This window comes from Phalacrocorax aristotelis, chromosome 6 (assembly GCF_949628215.1).
Source record: "Phalacrocorax aristotelis chromosome 6, bGulAri2.1, whole genome shotgun sequence".
Taxonomy (NCBI): domain Eukaryota; kingdom Metazoa; phylum Chordata; class Aves; order Suliformes; family Phalacrocoracidae; genus Phalacrocorax; species Phalacrocorax aristotelis.
In genome coordinates this window covers 19,386,726-19,403,923 of record NC_134281.1, presented here as the reverse complement: position 1 = coordinate 19,403,923, position 17,198 = coordinate 19,386,726, and the positions used below count along the sequence as shown (strand labels likewise).

Genomic DNA, 17,198 nt, shown 5'->3' with positions numbered 1-17,198 from the left:
CATTTCATTGATCTACTTCCAACTTATCCCAATATTTCACTTCTATTCATAAGTCACTCTCCTTGGAATTTTACTCTGTCTCTGCCATGACTGCTACTTTTCACAAGGCCTTATCTGTCCTATCCAGCAGATGCAGTCCTTGCATAGTCAAAGAACAAGGAAAAGGCTGAACAGACCTCAAAAAAACTTTTTTTGTGTGTGTGTGTGTGTGTCTGTGTGTGTAACATTTACCCAGCCTCCCATGAAAGCATCTCTGCAGGCTCCTTCCCGTAAGAGTTTTATGGTGCTTCACTATTCTTACTTGATGGATTTTTTCCTGATACAAAACTTCAGTTTCTCTTGCTACCAGTTGAGCTCATTTCTTCCTGTCCTTACCTCAGGCACAGAAAAGAGCTGGTGATTGCACAATCTGTAACAAGCTTTAGCATATTTCTAGATCTGTCTCTCTTACAGGCCCATCAACACAACCAAAGTGATACTGCCTCCTAAGCAACCACATCCAGCTCTTCACTGTGACTCTGGCATGCAATGCTACCTCCCCAGTTTTCCTCTGTGATTTGCTGCTGAGCCAGTTATTCCCCATTTGTGCTCAGGTAAATGAATATAATTTTGTAAATTCTACACAATTTCTGCCGTTTATTAAGATCATTTTCTGCAATAAAAGTGTTTAAGTGCCACTCCAGCTTTCAGTGACCCATTTTTCCCCCTAAATACATGATCCGTTCTTACAATATCAAGGCAGTAGCAAAGCAGATTAAATAGTTGGACCCTCCCCCAAGAAGTTGCAATGTGGTCTGTCTCCCAAAATTAGCAATAGAATTTATATTCACTTCGACAAAAAAAACAATTAAACACTTATTATTCAAAAATCTTCCTGGAAACTCAAGGCAAAGTTTCTGTTCATTCATTAATAACTTGCTCTATGCACTCCACTCAATTGTGCTGAGCTATCCAAACAAGAGTAGCGAATAGTGTCCTTGTACTTCTTTATTAGGGAATGCCTGCCAACAACTGCATTACAAATTACAGCTTTGACAAGCAGACCTAAACCTGCTTGCCAAAGGGCATTCTCAAATGCTCGGAAACAGCCACCCGAGGATCTCCTCCATTGCAAAGCAAACCTGAGCATTCCTCCTCTACTCAGTCACAAGTTTTTATCTTGAATTTGGGGAACTCTGCAGAAAGAAAAACTCAGAGCCCTGTACTTGTTATTCTTAACTATGGAAGAATTTGTCAATATGGTGAAAAAATATAGGCAAAGCTCAAACAAAACACAATTTAGAGATTATTAGGATGGACAATAAAAGCAGGGGGAAATTAAAAGCAGGCTTTTTCACTAACCTATTCTTTGGATTGCTAAAGACCCCTTCATAAAAAAGGCATGCTTCAGAAGGCATCCTTGGGAATATGAGAAATTGCACCTATCTGCAGAACCTGCAAACCTTGAGTTATTGTCAAAGAAGTAGCAGCAGTTTACAGAAGAGTTGGTAATACTCTTTGCGGGATTCTTAGAGGGGGAAGAGAATTATTTCAGTCTGTTCACAGGACTATCCCTATTCCCATGTCCCAGTTAGTATCTGCTTTCATCAGTTATTATATACATTTTTACCCTATGTAAACCTTAAAGAAGTCACCTGAATTACTGGCAACATCTTCCAGCCTGGCCATGCTGCTTTTGTAACTAAAATAAAGATTTGTCATGGATCACACTGCCTGCCTGCAAATGAACACTGAATTGTCAGCAAAGAACAGTCTTAAAGAACACTGTTCTTACCTCTCCTGTATTCAAGGCCTCCTTTGTTTCTCTGCTAACACTACTGGCTTCAAAACATTTTACATGTTTGCAAATTGGCTTAATACCTAATCATTAGGCAAATGGTTTTCTTCTTCCTATACAATAAGCTTTTCCTTGATCATGTTTCAGCATGCAAATCCAACAAAAGTTATCCTGGATCTTGTCTAACCGATAACAGGAGCATCAGTTTCCTTTCCTGATTACCCCGATCAGCCACTGCTCCAAGGTTCACTACACTCTCCTTCCCCATTTTTTAGTACTCCAAAGACACATGCAAAGAGGAGAAATGTTGGGACAATTATACTTCCCAAAAGGAGATAGCTGGAAAAAAAAAAGTGGATATATTTAGGCCACTGCCACCTCTCCACACATTGTGACAGCTGCAACACTTTCAACATAATTTCTTCAGAGGTTCTCCCAACAGATGAGGAAACTGCTTCTTTGGAGCTTAACACATTTGCTCGATGACATTTTCTGGAAGGGACACTGTGCCTTGTGTTTAAAGTCCAAATGCAACTTTTACCTCAGCGGTATGGGAAAACCCACATCATGTTGTGAGGAAGAAGAAAATTCATGCTTTCTTGCATTCTTTGATGTCTTGTGAAGCCCTAGAGTCATAATGCAGGATTAGATGGCTGCAGTACTGGCCACGGACCCGGTATATCGACTGCCTCTGTTTGACTACAGTGGTGTATTCTAGCTAAATGTCACAAAATATTGTAAAACGTTTGGACCAGTTTCTGTAAAGAAGTGGTCTTTGAAGGCCGAGGGCCTGCTCAACAGGAAGGTGCTAACAAGACCTTGGGTGCAAGTCATTCCAAGCAAATAATTCTGCCAAAATGCCTCAGTTACTACACCACCACCATTTCTCATTGTTACCTATCTTCCAATTCAATAAAGACTATTTACTACTCTGTGCTTGAGGATGGTTCTCTCAAACCTACTGCTGGTCATATCCCTCTTCATGGCACTCCCCTGCAGACCTTCTGCAAGCACACTCTGTCACTGGTGGAACCAGAGAGAACAGTGCTTTATTTAACATTTACAAACCTTTGTCATGCAAAATTCACAACTCACCTTAACCCACACAAAAGTGACATTTAAGCAGCTTCACCATGTATTTTGTGAATAGTTACGTGTTGGTGATGAAGTAAGAAACTAAAAAGCTTAGACTTCTCCCTACCAAGTGCTGAGCGCTCTGCCCGCAGTACAAGAAAGCACTAACAAAGAAGTCTTGTTTTAAGGTGGGAATAGAGACAAAAGTTATTGTAATTTCTCCCATTCTGAAAGAAAAGCTCATGTTGAAGTGCTTGGCATGACAGGAACAGCAGGACTCATTACCATTCACAGACTAAAAGAGATTGCAGTATTTCTCAAAAACTCACGTTCAGAAAAGCATCACCATTTGTAACCTCACCTGTAGTCAATGCTTCCTTCATCTTGATAGCACAGAAAGGCTGTAGTTGTTCCCCTTGATTCTGCACAGGTCCCAGCTCAAATGAGTTGAAAGATATCCGTAAGAAGGGGGCCATTGCTCACAATGATACACAACCTACATGGAAAAATCAGAATAAAAGACCTGGTCTGAGACTTGTAAGAAAGCAATACACATTTCTCATCAGCCAACATAGCTGATACAACCCATACTCTAAAGTCTGCAAGTCTTGAATGTCTTTAAGACCATGAGCCTGAAGTAAAACTGGCGTGTACCGAAACAAAAAATGTAATATATACAAAGACTGAGTTTAAGACATCCCTTTAACCATATCCTGTTAGAAGTAGCAGTTATACCTTTGACTTAGACCTTGCTAATTTAAAAACAGAGACCCTATTCATCAACACACAAATATATAAACATTCTTATCAAATAAGTAGTTCACAAACTAATAGACAGATCGTTTGGGTTTGTTGTTTTTTTTAAAACATTTTTACCTCACACCTGGAATGAAGAGCAGGTTGGGGGAAAAAAGGGAGGAGGAAGAGTTTTTGTTTGTTCCACATGTTCCTTTCCCAGTATCTCTCACAATGCAAGGAAGGGGAACTAGGAATAAAATTAATCATCTAAAGTCTACAACCATTTCGTTGCTCTTTAGGTACACATTATTTTCATTTTTTAATTGCTATACAGCCTCAAAAAATCCCTGAAAGGATTCTAGGCACCTGAGTAGGCAATCAAATGATAAAAGGAACACTTTTGATTAACCTATTTTTAAATATTATCTGAGAAACTACTGAACCTACATACAATTTCTGGAGACTGCAGCAAAAACCACTACCAGATGCATAGTAAGGGTAACGTGTCCTTAAGCATGATCAAGTAATTGCACTGCATATAAGCACATGAGCTACATTAACAGCCTGAGTAATTGGTCCATACACGAGTTCACACTTACTTTCTCAGTTAGATAAATGAAATTTCCGAAACCTAGATATTTCACTGGATACGTGTGCTTTTTGTTTTTCATACTTAATGTGGAAAACAATGTACATTCCAAATACCACCACCAAACTGAAACAAGTATAATATCACATGACTTCTATTCAAGCACTGCTTTCAGATGGCAGTGCACTAATCCCAGGAAGCATCACAGAGCTAATGATTCAAACTGTGAGCCTCTATACCTGCACATATGAGGCAAAGGGAAGAGGGAGAGGTAGAAAAGACTCCAGCACTACTGGTTTAAACTGTCAGGAATTACAAGAATCCAAAACACCTGTAATTTCTAAGTCAGCAATCTGGTATGTCACTACAGTCTTCCCTCATTCTTAATAGCTCCCAAACTTCGAGCAGATTTCAGTTTACAATTCACAGCATCTTCAGCAATGTAGTTAGCCCTGTAGCTTGTATGTCAATATTGTTTTGTGAAGAAAAATTCAAAGGGTAAGAGAAACCAGCTATTTGACAGCAATGGAATGCTGGTACTATCAGAGAATGAAGGATGCAGAGAAGGAGGGATTAGGAGAAAACAGTTAATCAGGTAACAGGAAGAGATGATGAAAAAAAATAAACAATTGAAACTGGGCTGAGCTTGCCTTTTGACTGTAGGTTGTTAACCAGCTCAGTCAAGCAGCACTCGGAAGCACATTTCAAGCAATCCTGCATATACTTGCTTTTTTTTTTTTTAATGTAAAGACATTCACCTGGGAAGCAATTAACATTCCCCTTATATCTCTTAAGGCTCAGAACAGTCATTTAGATAAAAGACTATGAAATCAGAGTCTTTGCAGCAAGACAGCATATAGCTCCTCACATCATTATTTGCACATCACGCAAACTCCCTATGTGGAGACCATTCTCAATAAATGGAAAAGGTTTATGACTCTAACATTTATTGAGCTAGTTTTTATTAACTGTTTCCCTACTTTCTTTTCTGTAAAGTAGGACAAAGTTAGAAAGCAGGTTTAGGATTACTTGGCAACATTGCTTATACCACTGAAGAACTGAAAGCCATGATTATAATTCACATTCACACAGAAGGTCATCCAGACTTGCAATAAAATAACAAACCTCCCCCACTAATCCACCGGTTATTGCAGCCTGGAGCACTGTTTGATGAGACTGGAGATTGAGATGACCTCACAAAGAAAGAAAAACAGACAGCTTTTGTAAAAATTAACCAATACTATCCGATGCTTCACCTTCACAAATGCAATGTAAACACAATGCTCATCAAGGGTTTTAATGAGGAACACATTTTAGCTGCTCAAGAGACCTTGCGCTCACTATGTTCGGAAGTACCCTCAAGTGACTAGCTACATAACTTGCCAACACCAGATCACATATAGTCACCACTAAAATATGCATGTAAAAGAAACCAGATTTAATCATCATTCACCTCTGGGGAAACAGCTTTAAGACCCAATTAGGCCACAGGTAGAAACAAACTGGGTAGGTCAGCATGTAGCTCCCACTGGAAAGTTTATTTGACAGAACCACAGGACTGCAGGATAATTCTGGCTGGAAGGGACAGCCTAGCTAGAAGTCACAATTTCCAGTAAGTCTGGAACTACACTAACAAAAAATTGGAAAGCACTGACAAAGCTAAACTAGCAATTGCGTTATTTCACTCAGACCATCTGACTCAAGCCAATCTTAGTCCTGAAACAGAATACAAGGCGCTGACATTTACGTATTTAACTCCAAATTAACAGATACGATAGGAACAGGTACAGTGCCTATGCATTTTGAACAATCCCACAATCTTCCTAATTTCTGAGGGCCAAATAATTTGAATGCCACATTTTCAGCTCTGCTTCTTGGTTTTGCACATGGTTATTTGTTTTAGTTTCATTGTACTTGGCTTCAGTGCAATCTCAAATGCTCACTCAGAAAAGCTACACACAAGCAATTCAAGCAGTTAGGAGAAAACACTAATATCCCAGTATTTCTGATGATGTTCAAATGCACTCAGCCCAAGGTCACTGTGAAACTTGCTTTTCCTGTTTAGCAACAACTTAAAAATCATCTCAACAGCTTATTTTCACATAACAGACTACCTGTTCCTGCCAAATTTCTCTAGCCTTAAACATTACTTTTTTTTTTCACAAAAGCAGAGATTTTAAGTGGCTTATTGCAAAATCTCACTCTACATGATAGATTATACTGTCATGCAGGCAGATTCAGTGAGAAAGGAGGGTTTGGATTTGCTCCTCAGGTAAATTTTCCAATTCTTGTCTATGCTAAGATATTGCAGTAAGATAGTTGACAACTATCAGCTGTACTGCTGTAAACAAGAACATACCCCATTAAAACTGTTTTTGGCAGTGAAACTCAATGAAAGAGATTAATTTTAATTCAACAGTTTTTCCAAATCTCTCCTCAATATACTCCTCTAAAGTTTTGTCACATTTGAAAAGCAAAAATATCAAAACCAATACATATGTTTAGCTTGTTGCCTTTCAGACAAGAGGCCCTCTCTAGCCTCCACGATTATTTCAAAAGTGACAGAACACATGTTGACTCTAGTTTTAAGAGCTGTATCTGTCAAGAACTGAAATGGCTATAAAACACCAGCTATGAGTTGAGGGATATTGTAAAATCTACCCATACAATCTGTATTGCTGCTATGAAGTATTAAAGCCAAACTGTTTTCCCAAAGGGTGTGATTTTATCTGAACTAAATGGTGGAAAAATCTGAGATGCAACTCCAAGTCTAAATTACAGGTTCGATACCTCAAACAGTTTCAGTGTCATGTGCAATCTGAAAAAAAGCTAGGGGAAAAATCTTCTACTAACATTATTCCATATGAAGTACATGGTTATGGCCACACTGATTCAGAGCACACCATTGGATGCTGTCCAGCACAACGTTCATCTTGTTAAGGAACCCTAATCTGCCCTGTTGTAAGCTAAAACCACATTCTGTGCTATCTGGGATAGATTTTGCAAAATCCAGAGTAATTTCCATGAAGCTTTAAAATTGATAGCTTTTGACTATTTAATATAGAAAGATAATCAACCATGTTACTATCAAATATAACACGCATGGAGCGAGATGGGGAAAAACACATCTTCACCTCATTCATGTCGACTTCTGCTGGATGAACAAATACTTAGTTTTATTCAGTTTTCACATGGATGTTCTTGTAACGTGCAGTTCTAAAGAAAATTTCACAATAAATTAAAATCTTAAATACTCCAAGGAAAATTATCACATGATTTGCTAGCACAAAATTCACATTAGATTAAAAATCTTCTCCACACAGACACAAGGGACAAAGTGTAAATTCTGTAGTTTCTCCCCTTCCAACAGTGCACAGCAGCTATTGGTGACTCACACTGCAACTGAAGGTGTTACTTGTCAGGGTTCCTTTGTTGCTGTAATTCTGCCTTGTTATAAATAGTGAGGGCAAGCCACCTCTAGCACAATCCAGAAACAAGAGACATGGTTGTGACTTTTACACTTACAGGAAGTAACATCAAAGCAGTGGATCATCTGGAGGAAATGCTGACACACACCAACAACAGACAACTGAAGAGACTAAAAAAACTAATGGGCCCGAACAGAACACAGACTGTTCCATCACTGGTATGGGACTATATACCCAAGAGAAATACAAATGAGAAAACACCCCCTCTGATTTGAGCATCTAATTTCCTTGTAGTCTGTAATACATTTTGCAAATGGACGTAAAGCTGTACATGCAGGTCATGGCTTTTCCACGCTGTCTCACAGAATTGCTCTGGATGGCAGGAAATGACTGCTTTCTGCTTAGCTCCTTGCTGAGCCTGCTTCCAAGGCCACACAAATACTTTGAGAACACCAACACTAGTAGCCAGCACCATGCATAGCTGACCAATTGGTGTTCCTCCCTGAAAAGATGCAGCAGTACCTTTTTTCTTTTTTAAGATGCAAAAATATAGATTTCTAATTTGCAGGTATGTTTTTTTTTACACAAGGGTTTCCTGTCCTCTGTTCTGGCATTCAAGAAAGACAGCAACAAACAATTCTCCAATTTATTACCCCACATCAGTTTCAAGAACATGAACAAGGAGCTCCTTTCTCTTTGTGTACGCCCAGAATGGTGACTATGCGACTTTCATGGCAATAATACAGGAAAGCCTGCAAGTAGAGATGCTTGAAGTGTGATTTGGCATCCTTCACCTGTACACACCATTAATGAGCATGTTATGTTTTTTTCTTTCAGGTATGCTGCTTTATGCTTACATTACAAAAAAACTCACCTGAAGCAGACAGCTTGGCTGTGGTTCTTGAAGAACTCCCTTCACAGGTATTCTTTCAGCTGACAATCAAAGTAATCCCATCTGCAAGAGACAAGAAACAATACCTATGCTGTAGGACATTTCACTAAACCAAAGTGATGATGCTAACCACTACCACATTGCACACCTACAATTAGCCTACAGAGAATTTTAGCAGTTTCTGTTGCAAGCCCTGGCCTCTGTTGGATGCTCTGTAGGAAGAAGTCAGTCTGAAAATAGTCACTTTATAAGAAGCTTATTGTATTTGCTGTTATCACCCTTGTCATGAAGATACACGGCAACATTCTTCATCAGCTGGACTTCCCTAAGCACTACTGACTATTGCACTACTGCTATCCATCTAAATCCTGAAAAACATACTTATAACCAACACCAAACTGCTATACCTCATGATGCTGAATGCTCACAGCTGCCAGAGATGGCAAAAAAAAAAAAGTTATCTGCAGGTGTGCTTCTATGAAAGCTTAAAATCCACAGAGGGTTTGAAAAGTGTTCTCAAAAAGACCAGGCCTAAACTCACACATTGCATGTCGGCCCCTGCAGGAAAAGGAGAATGCTCTAGAAGTACTGCACCTGCATCAGGATAACTCTTGCTTTTATTTAGGTTTAGCCATTAAGGTGCAACTATCTCCTATGAGTGGTTCAATTTACTCCAGTTATTAATTTCACAGAATCACAGGTTGGAAGGGACCTCAGGGATCATCTAGTCCAACCTTTCTAGGAAGAGCACAGTCTAGACAAGATGGCCCAGCACCCTGTCCAGACGACTCCTAAAGGTGTCCAACGTGGCTGAATCAACCACTTCCCTGGGGAGATTATTCCAATGGTTGACTGTCCTCGCTGTGAAAAATTTCCCTCTGGTGTCCAATCAGAATCTCCCCAAGAGCAACTTGTGTCCATTCCCCCTTGTCCTCTCCATGTGACTCCTTGTAAAAAGGGAGTCTCCATCTTCTTTGTAGCTGCCCTTAAGTACTGGTACACGGTGATGAGATCCCCTCTGAGCTTCCTTTTCTCAAGGCTGAACAAACCCAGTTCTCCCGGCCTATCCTCATATGGCAGGTTTCCCAGTCCTTTGATCATCAGTTTGATTCACCTGTCTATGGAATCCAAGAATGTAAGTATAAACATGAAGATTCTCAGCAACTATTTTCATAAACTATCTTATGGATAAGATTTTACAAACAAAATTTAAAAAAAACAACCTTAAAATTATAACTGTGGGACTATACCCTTATAAAAGCAAAATATATCCATTAGGTAATATTTCACAAAATGCAGTTATCTTCAGGAAGTCAAGCAGGAAAAGAGCATCTTTAAAACATCCCAATCACCTACAATTTCAGTAGTAATATTTCTGAACTAGTGTATACTCATTAAATGTTTTTTAAATAATTACACAACAGGACTATGAAAAATGATAAAAGATTACAAGAAATGCAACATCACAATTCAATTTACTTGCTGTTAAATTAATTGCCAAGTTAAATTTTTTTTCTGGTCCACAATTTCAAAATGACAATTCTATACACTAAATTCTAATGTAAATGCTATGAGTTTTGGGGTTTGCTTTGCCTTTTTTTTTTTTTTCTTCTCTAAATAGTACACATAGAATGGTTCACAGAGTCCTACAAACCTAGGTCAGAAAAAGTGCAGGTACCATTTCCTTCTTTTCCTCCCCAGTACTTTCTTTCAGACACTTCTGCTTTTGTTGGGTTAGGACAAGGCTAGAAACAGAAACAATGACATAATAAAATCTGTCACTGTTTGTGTTGCAATAGTCTGGAGAAAATTCATCAAGACAGGCCATGTATCAAGAGATGTTCTTTGGTTTCATCCAACATGGCCAGAAGCACAGATAATTCTGAGTTTCCACACCTTTTTTGTATGCAGAGCAGTCCCAAAACTGCCTGAATTTACAGCTGCCATATAAGTTATTGATACTTCCCCAACACACCCAAGGGCAAAGAAAATTACTGATGCTTTCCCTATCATTATTATGAGAAACTTGTCAAAATATGAGCACCAGAAACCTTTTTCTGAACAGGCCAACTCTTTCAATTTTGGCAGTGCAAACTCCTGAGAAGCCTGAGAGGAATGCAGATAGCAGGCAAGCAAGAACTAAAGCAGAACTGATTTTATGGATTTTTTGGAAGATATGCAGCCCAATTTATTTGATCATATGATACTATAGGATTAGCTCAGTAACAAGAGTTGACTGTTCCACTGAAAGTGGTTTCAAGGAAGACACATCTGGGTTTTACACAAAAGGTCAGTAAGTTGAGGAAATTTTGGATTCTTAAATAGACAGCAGGACAGGCGGTTACACAGCATATGCTGCAAGATAAAAAAAAGCATTTTACACTGAATGTCCTTTTTTGGAAAAGGAAAAAGAACATTTGGAGCAAAAATATTGGCTTTTTCGATAATCCACAACTACTACTTCTTGGGGAGACGGGAAACACTGTCAGCTGCTTGTTCTTTCAAAGTGCATAAGAAATAGCCATCTAAATACTTTTTTTTTTTAACTCCCAAGTTCTCCTTCCTCTGTGAATGCACAATACTAAACAGTAGATTAAAGCACTGTAGGCACACTGTTTTTCACAATTACCAAAATCAAGTCTAAAACAAAAGTGCAAATGAATCCTCTTCATTAACTTCAAACCCAAACATCAGACATTAAAAACATGCAAGAGAAACACTGCCTGAAGCCCAAAGCCTTTGTTCATTGTTTCTGATAGTGCAAGCTAATATAGTTGGTAAGTTGCAACTGTAACAACATGGAATAATTAATACAACAAGGCTGGCTAGCTAGCTGTGGTTTTGTTGTGGTGTGTGGTTTTTTGTTTGTTTTGCTGTTTGTTTGTTTGTTTGTTTTTTTTAACATGGGGAGTAAGTAGAGGGTTTTTTTCCCAGCAATTAAATAAGACAATCCCCTCCATGTGTGAGGAAAAACACCTATCAGGTGAAAGGGATGAAGCTATCCCTCTTCCTCCCCACCTTGGAGCCAAGCTATACACCACTTCTGGCTCCGTAGCACTAAACAGAGCCCTGGATGTCTTCTGTGAGCCTGAGCCCCTGACTAGCTCTCAGCTCCCACTTCCTCAAAAACATTCAAGGAATTTGCCAGTATTTAGTCAGCACACTAAATTGCAAAACTGTACATCAAGTGTATCACATGAATACAAGTTCTCCAAAGGAAACATGTCATTCTGCAGGAGGGTTCGTAGATATCTTTGTAACAGCCAGCACACTGGGAGAGCTGAGCTGCTGATACAGCTTTCAGAAGTACCAAACCGAAGGAAAATAGCCAAAGAAAACCCAATATTTTGTACAGTATCTGTTTAGGTATCACCATAACCAAGAGGGCAGGGATCCACATTCAGACATACTCCATTAGCATCCTTTAACGGAGGAGTAACGGACCTAGCCCATCCTTCAACACCATCCTCACTCTTGCTGAGTATTTTGATGTAGGATTCAATATAACATTTGAGATTTTTCTCTGATATATAATTATGCACACAAAGCTTCTTATTTTCTGCGTGATTATAGGTTTCCTGGAAATTTATATATTTCGCAGAGAGAGTAACACAAAATGTCAACAGCATATTCTCAAATCAAACAGAAAACAACATGACAACACTTCAGATAAACTTTTACAACCCAATATACATCGCCTTTCTCTTCAAAAAACTGGAGGTTTTTCCAGGGAGGGTTTGTTTGTTTTTTACTTTCCACCGAAGAGGAAAAGCTCTTTCCCCTTAACACTGAAACAGCCAAATAACATAAAGACAGTATGTCAATTACAGTTTATGAAGAAAAAAGGAAATTGGAAATTTGTCTCATTTCAGATGTACTGTGTTAATGTACCTATATGAACAATGAAGCTGCAAAAAATGGAAATAGAGAAACTGGGCATTCAACAGAAATACAAAAAATGCCTTCTAAAACATTCCAGTTAGAGAACATTTTTACTTTGCACTTTTGAAAACATCAGCAGATTATGCAGTATAAGTGCCTCTCGCAGAGCACAAGCTTCCAAGCCAGAAATTTATACTACTGCCAGCACAATGACCTAATCCTCCAAGTATCTGGAAAGCTACAATATTCATTAGCTGAGAGAACTGTATCATCATTCATACACACTTGAAATCTGCTGGTCAGATAACCTCATCAGGGGAAATACAATTCAGTTCATGGATGCATGGTTTTGATAAAGGCTTTTACAGTAAAAGCACACAAGATTTGTGAACTAAAAATTTTGCTCATTAAGTTGTAGGAATAGATCCAGTCCTCCCTCCTGACTGCATCTGACACTACTAGGGTTGTTTTGTTTGTGTTTTTGAGAAGCCATTTTATCCCTGAGGTCCACAAACATACTTGTTACTTCACTCACACATTAGACAGCAAGATGGGCCTAATCTGCCTTGCTGAGCACGATGCTCCCTCCTCCTTGCTATTTCCTGGTACTCAAAGGCTGCTCTGGGTAGGCAGGAATCATTTTTTCCTGTGGGTTTTTGTTGGGTTTTTTCTTTTTTCTTTTTTAATCATTACCTAGATTGTGAAGGCCAAAAACCACAAATGAAATATAAATAACCAATAAAAGTCAACTTAATCAAGACTTTCTCTACGGTTTAATAATTGAAAACAAACAGTGAGGCCATACACAGATACATGCATCACTACCTGTGAAAGCATCTTTCACTTTTGCAATGAAGAGATGAAATAAGAACAACTGAGTGACACTGATGGATGTGTAGGATGATGCTAAACAATGAATGGCCACAGGGATCGATAAGGAGAAACTGGCAAGACGCAAATGTAACTGATATTTATTTTTAATTAAAAGCATTTGCTCCTGCTGTAATTTCAAAATTCAGCCTTTAATTTCCAAAAACAGGTAAGAAAATTGAACCACAAATAATTTTTAATTGTCCCCTCCCCTCTGAATCACTTTCTAGAGGAAATGAACATTTAGAAGTTCCACAGTAGACCTGGCATTCCCAAAAATAAAGGAGAAACAGACACAGCTCATTAACAGCAAGCTGAATTAAAACATAAAGGGATCTTAAGAGAGATTTGGGTTATTTAAAGGTAGCACAGAGTTTACAGTGCAGGTTGTAATGTAAACTCAGGGTGAGATGTACTATAATACGATTTTTAATTCCTTCCTTTTTAATGCTCCAGATAAAGTTAACAACAAACCTTTATTTTTTTTACCTTTTCCGGAATTTTGTGGTTTAAACATATAAGCTCCACACTGTGATGACGTGGATGCTGTCATTACCTGATTACTATATGTGTCTGCTAATAGCCGTATTAAGTGATTTTCCACTAAGTGAATAAAACCGTGTAATTTTAGTACCCTTACTGGGGAAGAAAACCTTTAAGCATTGACATGTCTGGGACACAACACAGTAAACAAGAACAAAAAAAAAGCTAAACAAAAATCCCTGGAGCTTTAGATGAGCCAGAATCTTATTTGTAGAGATAACCATGGCAGGACATGCTCAACCTTTTTGGGTATTGAGAGAGTAAGAAGTCCTGTAGACTGGGCGTTTTCAAGAACACCCACTGCTACCTTCCAGAAATGCTATACCTACTACTTGAAAGAACCACATTTCTGGATGATGAGTGCAGATCAAATTATTAGATGCGCATTGACTGTCATGTCTTTTTCCAGCTTCCGCTCCAGTGCTCATCCTGCTAAAAACTGGAGATTTGTTTTAAAATTACATGTTTGGCTTGCATATGCAAAACACTACACACACGCAGAAATACAAAATACTACCCAAGAACTTCACATAACACCACTGCAAGTCAGCATCTGTTTTGTTACTTTATTGGGCCACTGCACTAATGAACATACTGATAAAAGACACAAACTTCATTACTTGTCTAAAAAAATACTTTCAGGAACAAAAGACCTATGAAACTGACTTGCAAGGGTACCTCTAGATTACCCAAAAAGGTAACTGAACACACACTCTTTAATTACAGTTGTGCTCTCATGTCCATTTAGACCACAGAAGCAACTGAATATTCAATGATTTTCCTACAAACAAGCTTTCCCGCCTCATTATGGCCTATCATTTCCTCCAGCACTAAATGGATAAATGAGTTACTCTTGGTTACTTTCCCTGCACCTTCCAATTATTTCTGACTTTTTGCTGTACATATTTCTTTTGCCATGAAAGTCCTTCTTTTTGATAATTTTTATAGCAATCTTTTGATAGAAAACCACAAACTGCTATCACTAAATAGCACCTCCTGTATCATGTCATAGTTAAAAAGGATGGTGTATGGCTGCTACTGGCATGGAAGAACTCATGAGGAAACCCAAACAGCTGTAAACCGCAATATTCCTCAGGCAATAGCATACACCATGCATACAACGCTCTTACCAATCTTTACAGTGCAATCATAATTTTAAAAGGGACGGGCAGGTAACAGACTACAAGTACAGGAGCAAAGCACACAGGAACCAAAATGCTCCTAGTAGTTCCAAATGCAAATGTTTCCACTAGCAATTAGAGAAGATCCCCTTAACTCTCAGCATGGAAACACTGCATGTCCCCAGGCAGCCTAGTGGGAAATTGTCTTTCCACATGGTGTAATTTGTTTGAGTAGATCTGCCCTTAATAGTCTGCCCAGTCCTGCCTACAAAACTTTCCTCTGTGTATTAGCTCTATCCACACTGCCTTGATTCTTTCCTTCCTTGAATGCCAAGCACCTCTTTTATACTGTTTACTATACAGCTTGCTTAATCACGGCTTAATTGCCCCAGTGTTTTGTATATCTGAAATACCTTTCACTTCCACAGAGCAGTAGCCATATCCTCTGTCTCGAACATCAACACAGCTCAAACCAGTGAGTAGAGGGTGCTGGCAAGGAGCTCTCCTGTTATTTACAAGCCACATCCCCCCACAACTTAACCCAAAAGACTCCTTTCTGCCTTATGGTTTACAGCACTCAGCACTCCACAGGCCACAGGATGCTGGCCTTTCCCCACAGGTCTGAATATTTGCTTTTGCTACAGCACTTTAAATACATAAATCCTGTTCCAATACTGCTTTTTCTATGTTAGCAATTACTGCTGAACCCACAGACATGTAATGTAACCAAGACTGAGAGGTAATTCACACAACTAAAAAGAGGTAAGTAGATGCCAGTAACCCACTTCTTAGGAAAAGTTAGTCCACATCATGGATAATTTGAGAGTCCCCTGTATTGAGTAAACAAAAGTTAAATCAACTTTGGCCCAGTGAATTTCAACGCTGTGGGAAAGAGCTGCAGACAGCTACATTTCCAGCCTTTAGTATACAACCCCATTCTGTCTCTGTGGGACTATTAAAAAAATACATATTTACTTGGATCTGAAACACAGCTATATTGAAAAATATGTTTTGTTTGTATTGTGAAAAGCCTTAATTAAAAAGTAGGCTTGTAATTATAATTTTTATGCTCCTGTAAGGTATCTCCTTGTCCAAGATGGAGTTTTCCAATCAGAGCATTAGGGTTTTCTTAACTGTTCTAAAACTAAATCAATCTCTAAAAATAAAGTTATGAAACTTATTTTTGTCAGAAAATGTCAGAATTATAAAAAACAGCACTTAAAATTCATCTGAGGAAATGTGAAGGGAGAAAAGAACCTCACATGATTCTCTTGTAGCTGTTGGTACCCTCTGCTCATCTGAGATGTGTACTGAAAAACACTGGTTATTGGTAAGATATGCAAATATATGTCATATACCCCGAGATCAGATATCCTGAGGAAGAAGAATAATTTTCATAATTACCTTCCTACACTAACATTTTGTTCCACTGAAGGTCTAGGGTTTTTTCAGTTTTAAAAAGTTACAAGAAAAATTTTTACATAAAGCAATCATTATATTCAACATATATTCATTGAATATATTTTAAAAATTATATAATCTTGACTACCAAACATATACAAATATGTATAACAGCTCCCTGGACAAAAGACAAAACTGAACTTCTCTATCTACTTGTGTAAGTGAAACTGAGGAAAGTGTTTCCAATATTACTGATGGAAGTACTGAGTGTCATGCAGTATTTGCTCAGCAGTTTTATAGTAACATTTCCCTTATTTTGTTAGGATTATGGATTATAGTCAGGTTTAAAAAAAATTGCATGTAATAACAAATTACACATCTCAAGCAAATGATACAGACTCTTCAAGCTGCTTTCATTTCCTTTTCCAGAGGAACAATGAAAAAGGAAAATGGAGAATAAACCCTGTATTGCTGACTTCAGATATTACCCACAAAAACCACACAGAAACCTCTAGAACAACAAAGCCTCCATCTGCCCTACCATTCTTTATAGGACAAAAGGATACTTAGAAAATAAAACAATGCTTCTCAAGGAAGAAGTAGGAAAAAATGGTGAATATAGATTCTTTCTTGTCATCACAAATAATCTTAACACATTTTTCTAGCAATAGCATTCATTTACAATCAAAGATAGAGAGATACAGAGTGCCCAACTACCGTAATCAAATTAAGAGAAATTGAAAATAGTTTCTTTAAAAAAAAAAATGCTAATCATATTCTTGTCAGCCCACATTAATGCACTGTATTAATCACACAGCACACTGGATTTGTATATTGACCTTTCTCAAAACGCTTAACATTGACTAAAAGGCCCAGTGCAGTG

General features: G+C 38.3%; 1 protein-coding gene across 6 annotated transcripts in view; it reads right to left on the bottom strand.

Annotated features, from left to right (window-relative positions):
• Positions 1-17,198, bottom strand: part of PRKCD (protein kinase C delta) — a 66,696-nt gene that overhangs the window by 26,645 nt on the left and 22,853 nt on the right. For 4 of the 6 annotated variants that reach the window (XM_075096367.1, XM_075096369.1, XM_075096370.1 and 1 more), the window contains exons 2-3: positions 8,481-8,561; positions 3,213-3,347 (exon numbers count right to left, since the gene is read on the bottom strand). In XM_075096367.1, coding sequence (XP_074952468.1) covers positions 3,213-3,327 — 115 coding nt within the window. In that variant the 5' untranslated portion in view covers positions 3,328-3,347; positions 8,481-8,561. The remainder of the gene's footprint in view (positions 1-3,212; positions 3,348-8,480; positions 8,562-17,198) is intronic. The other 2 variants (XM_075096368.1, XM_075096372.1) reach the window with 1 other exon arrangement.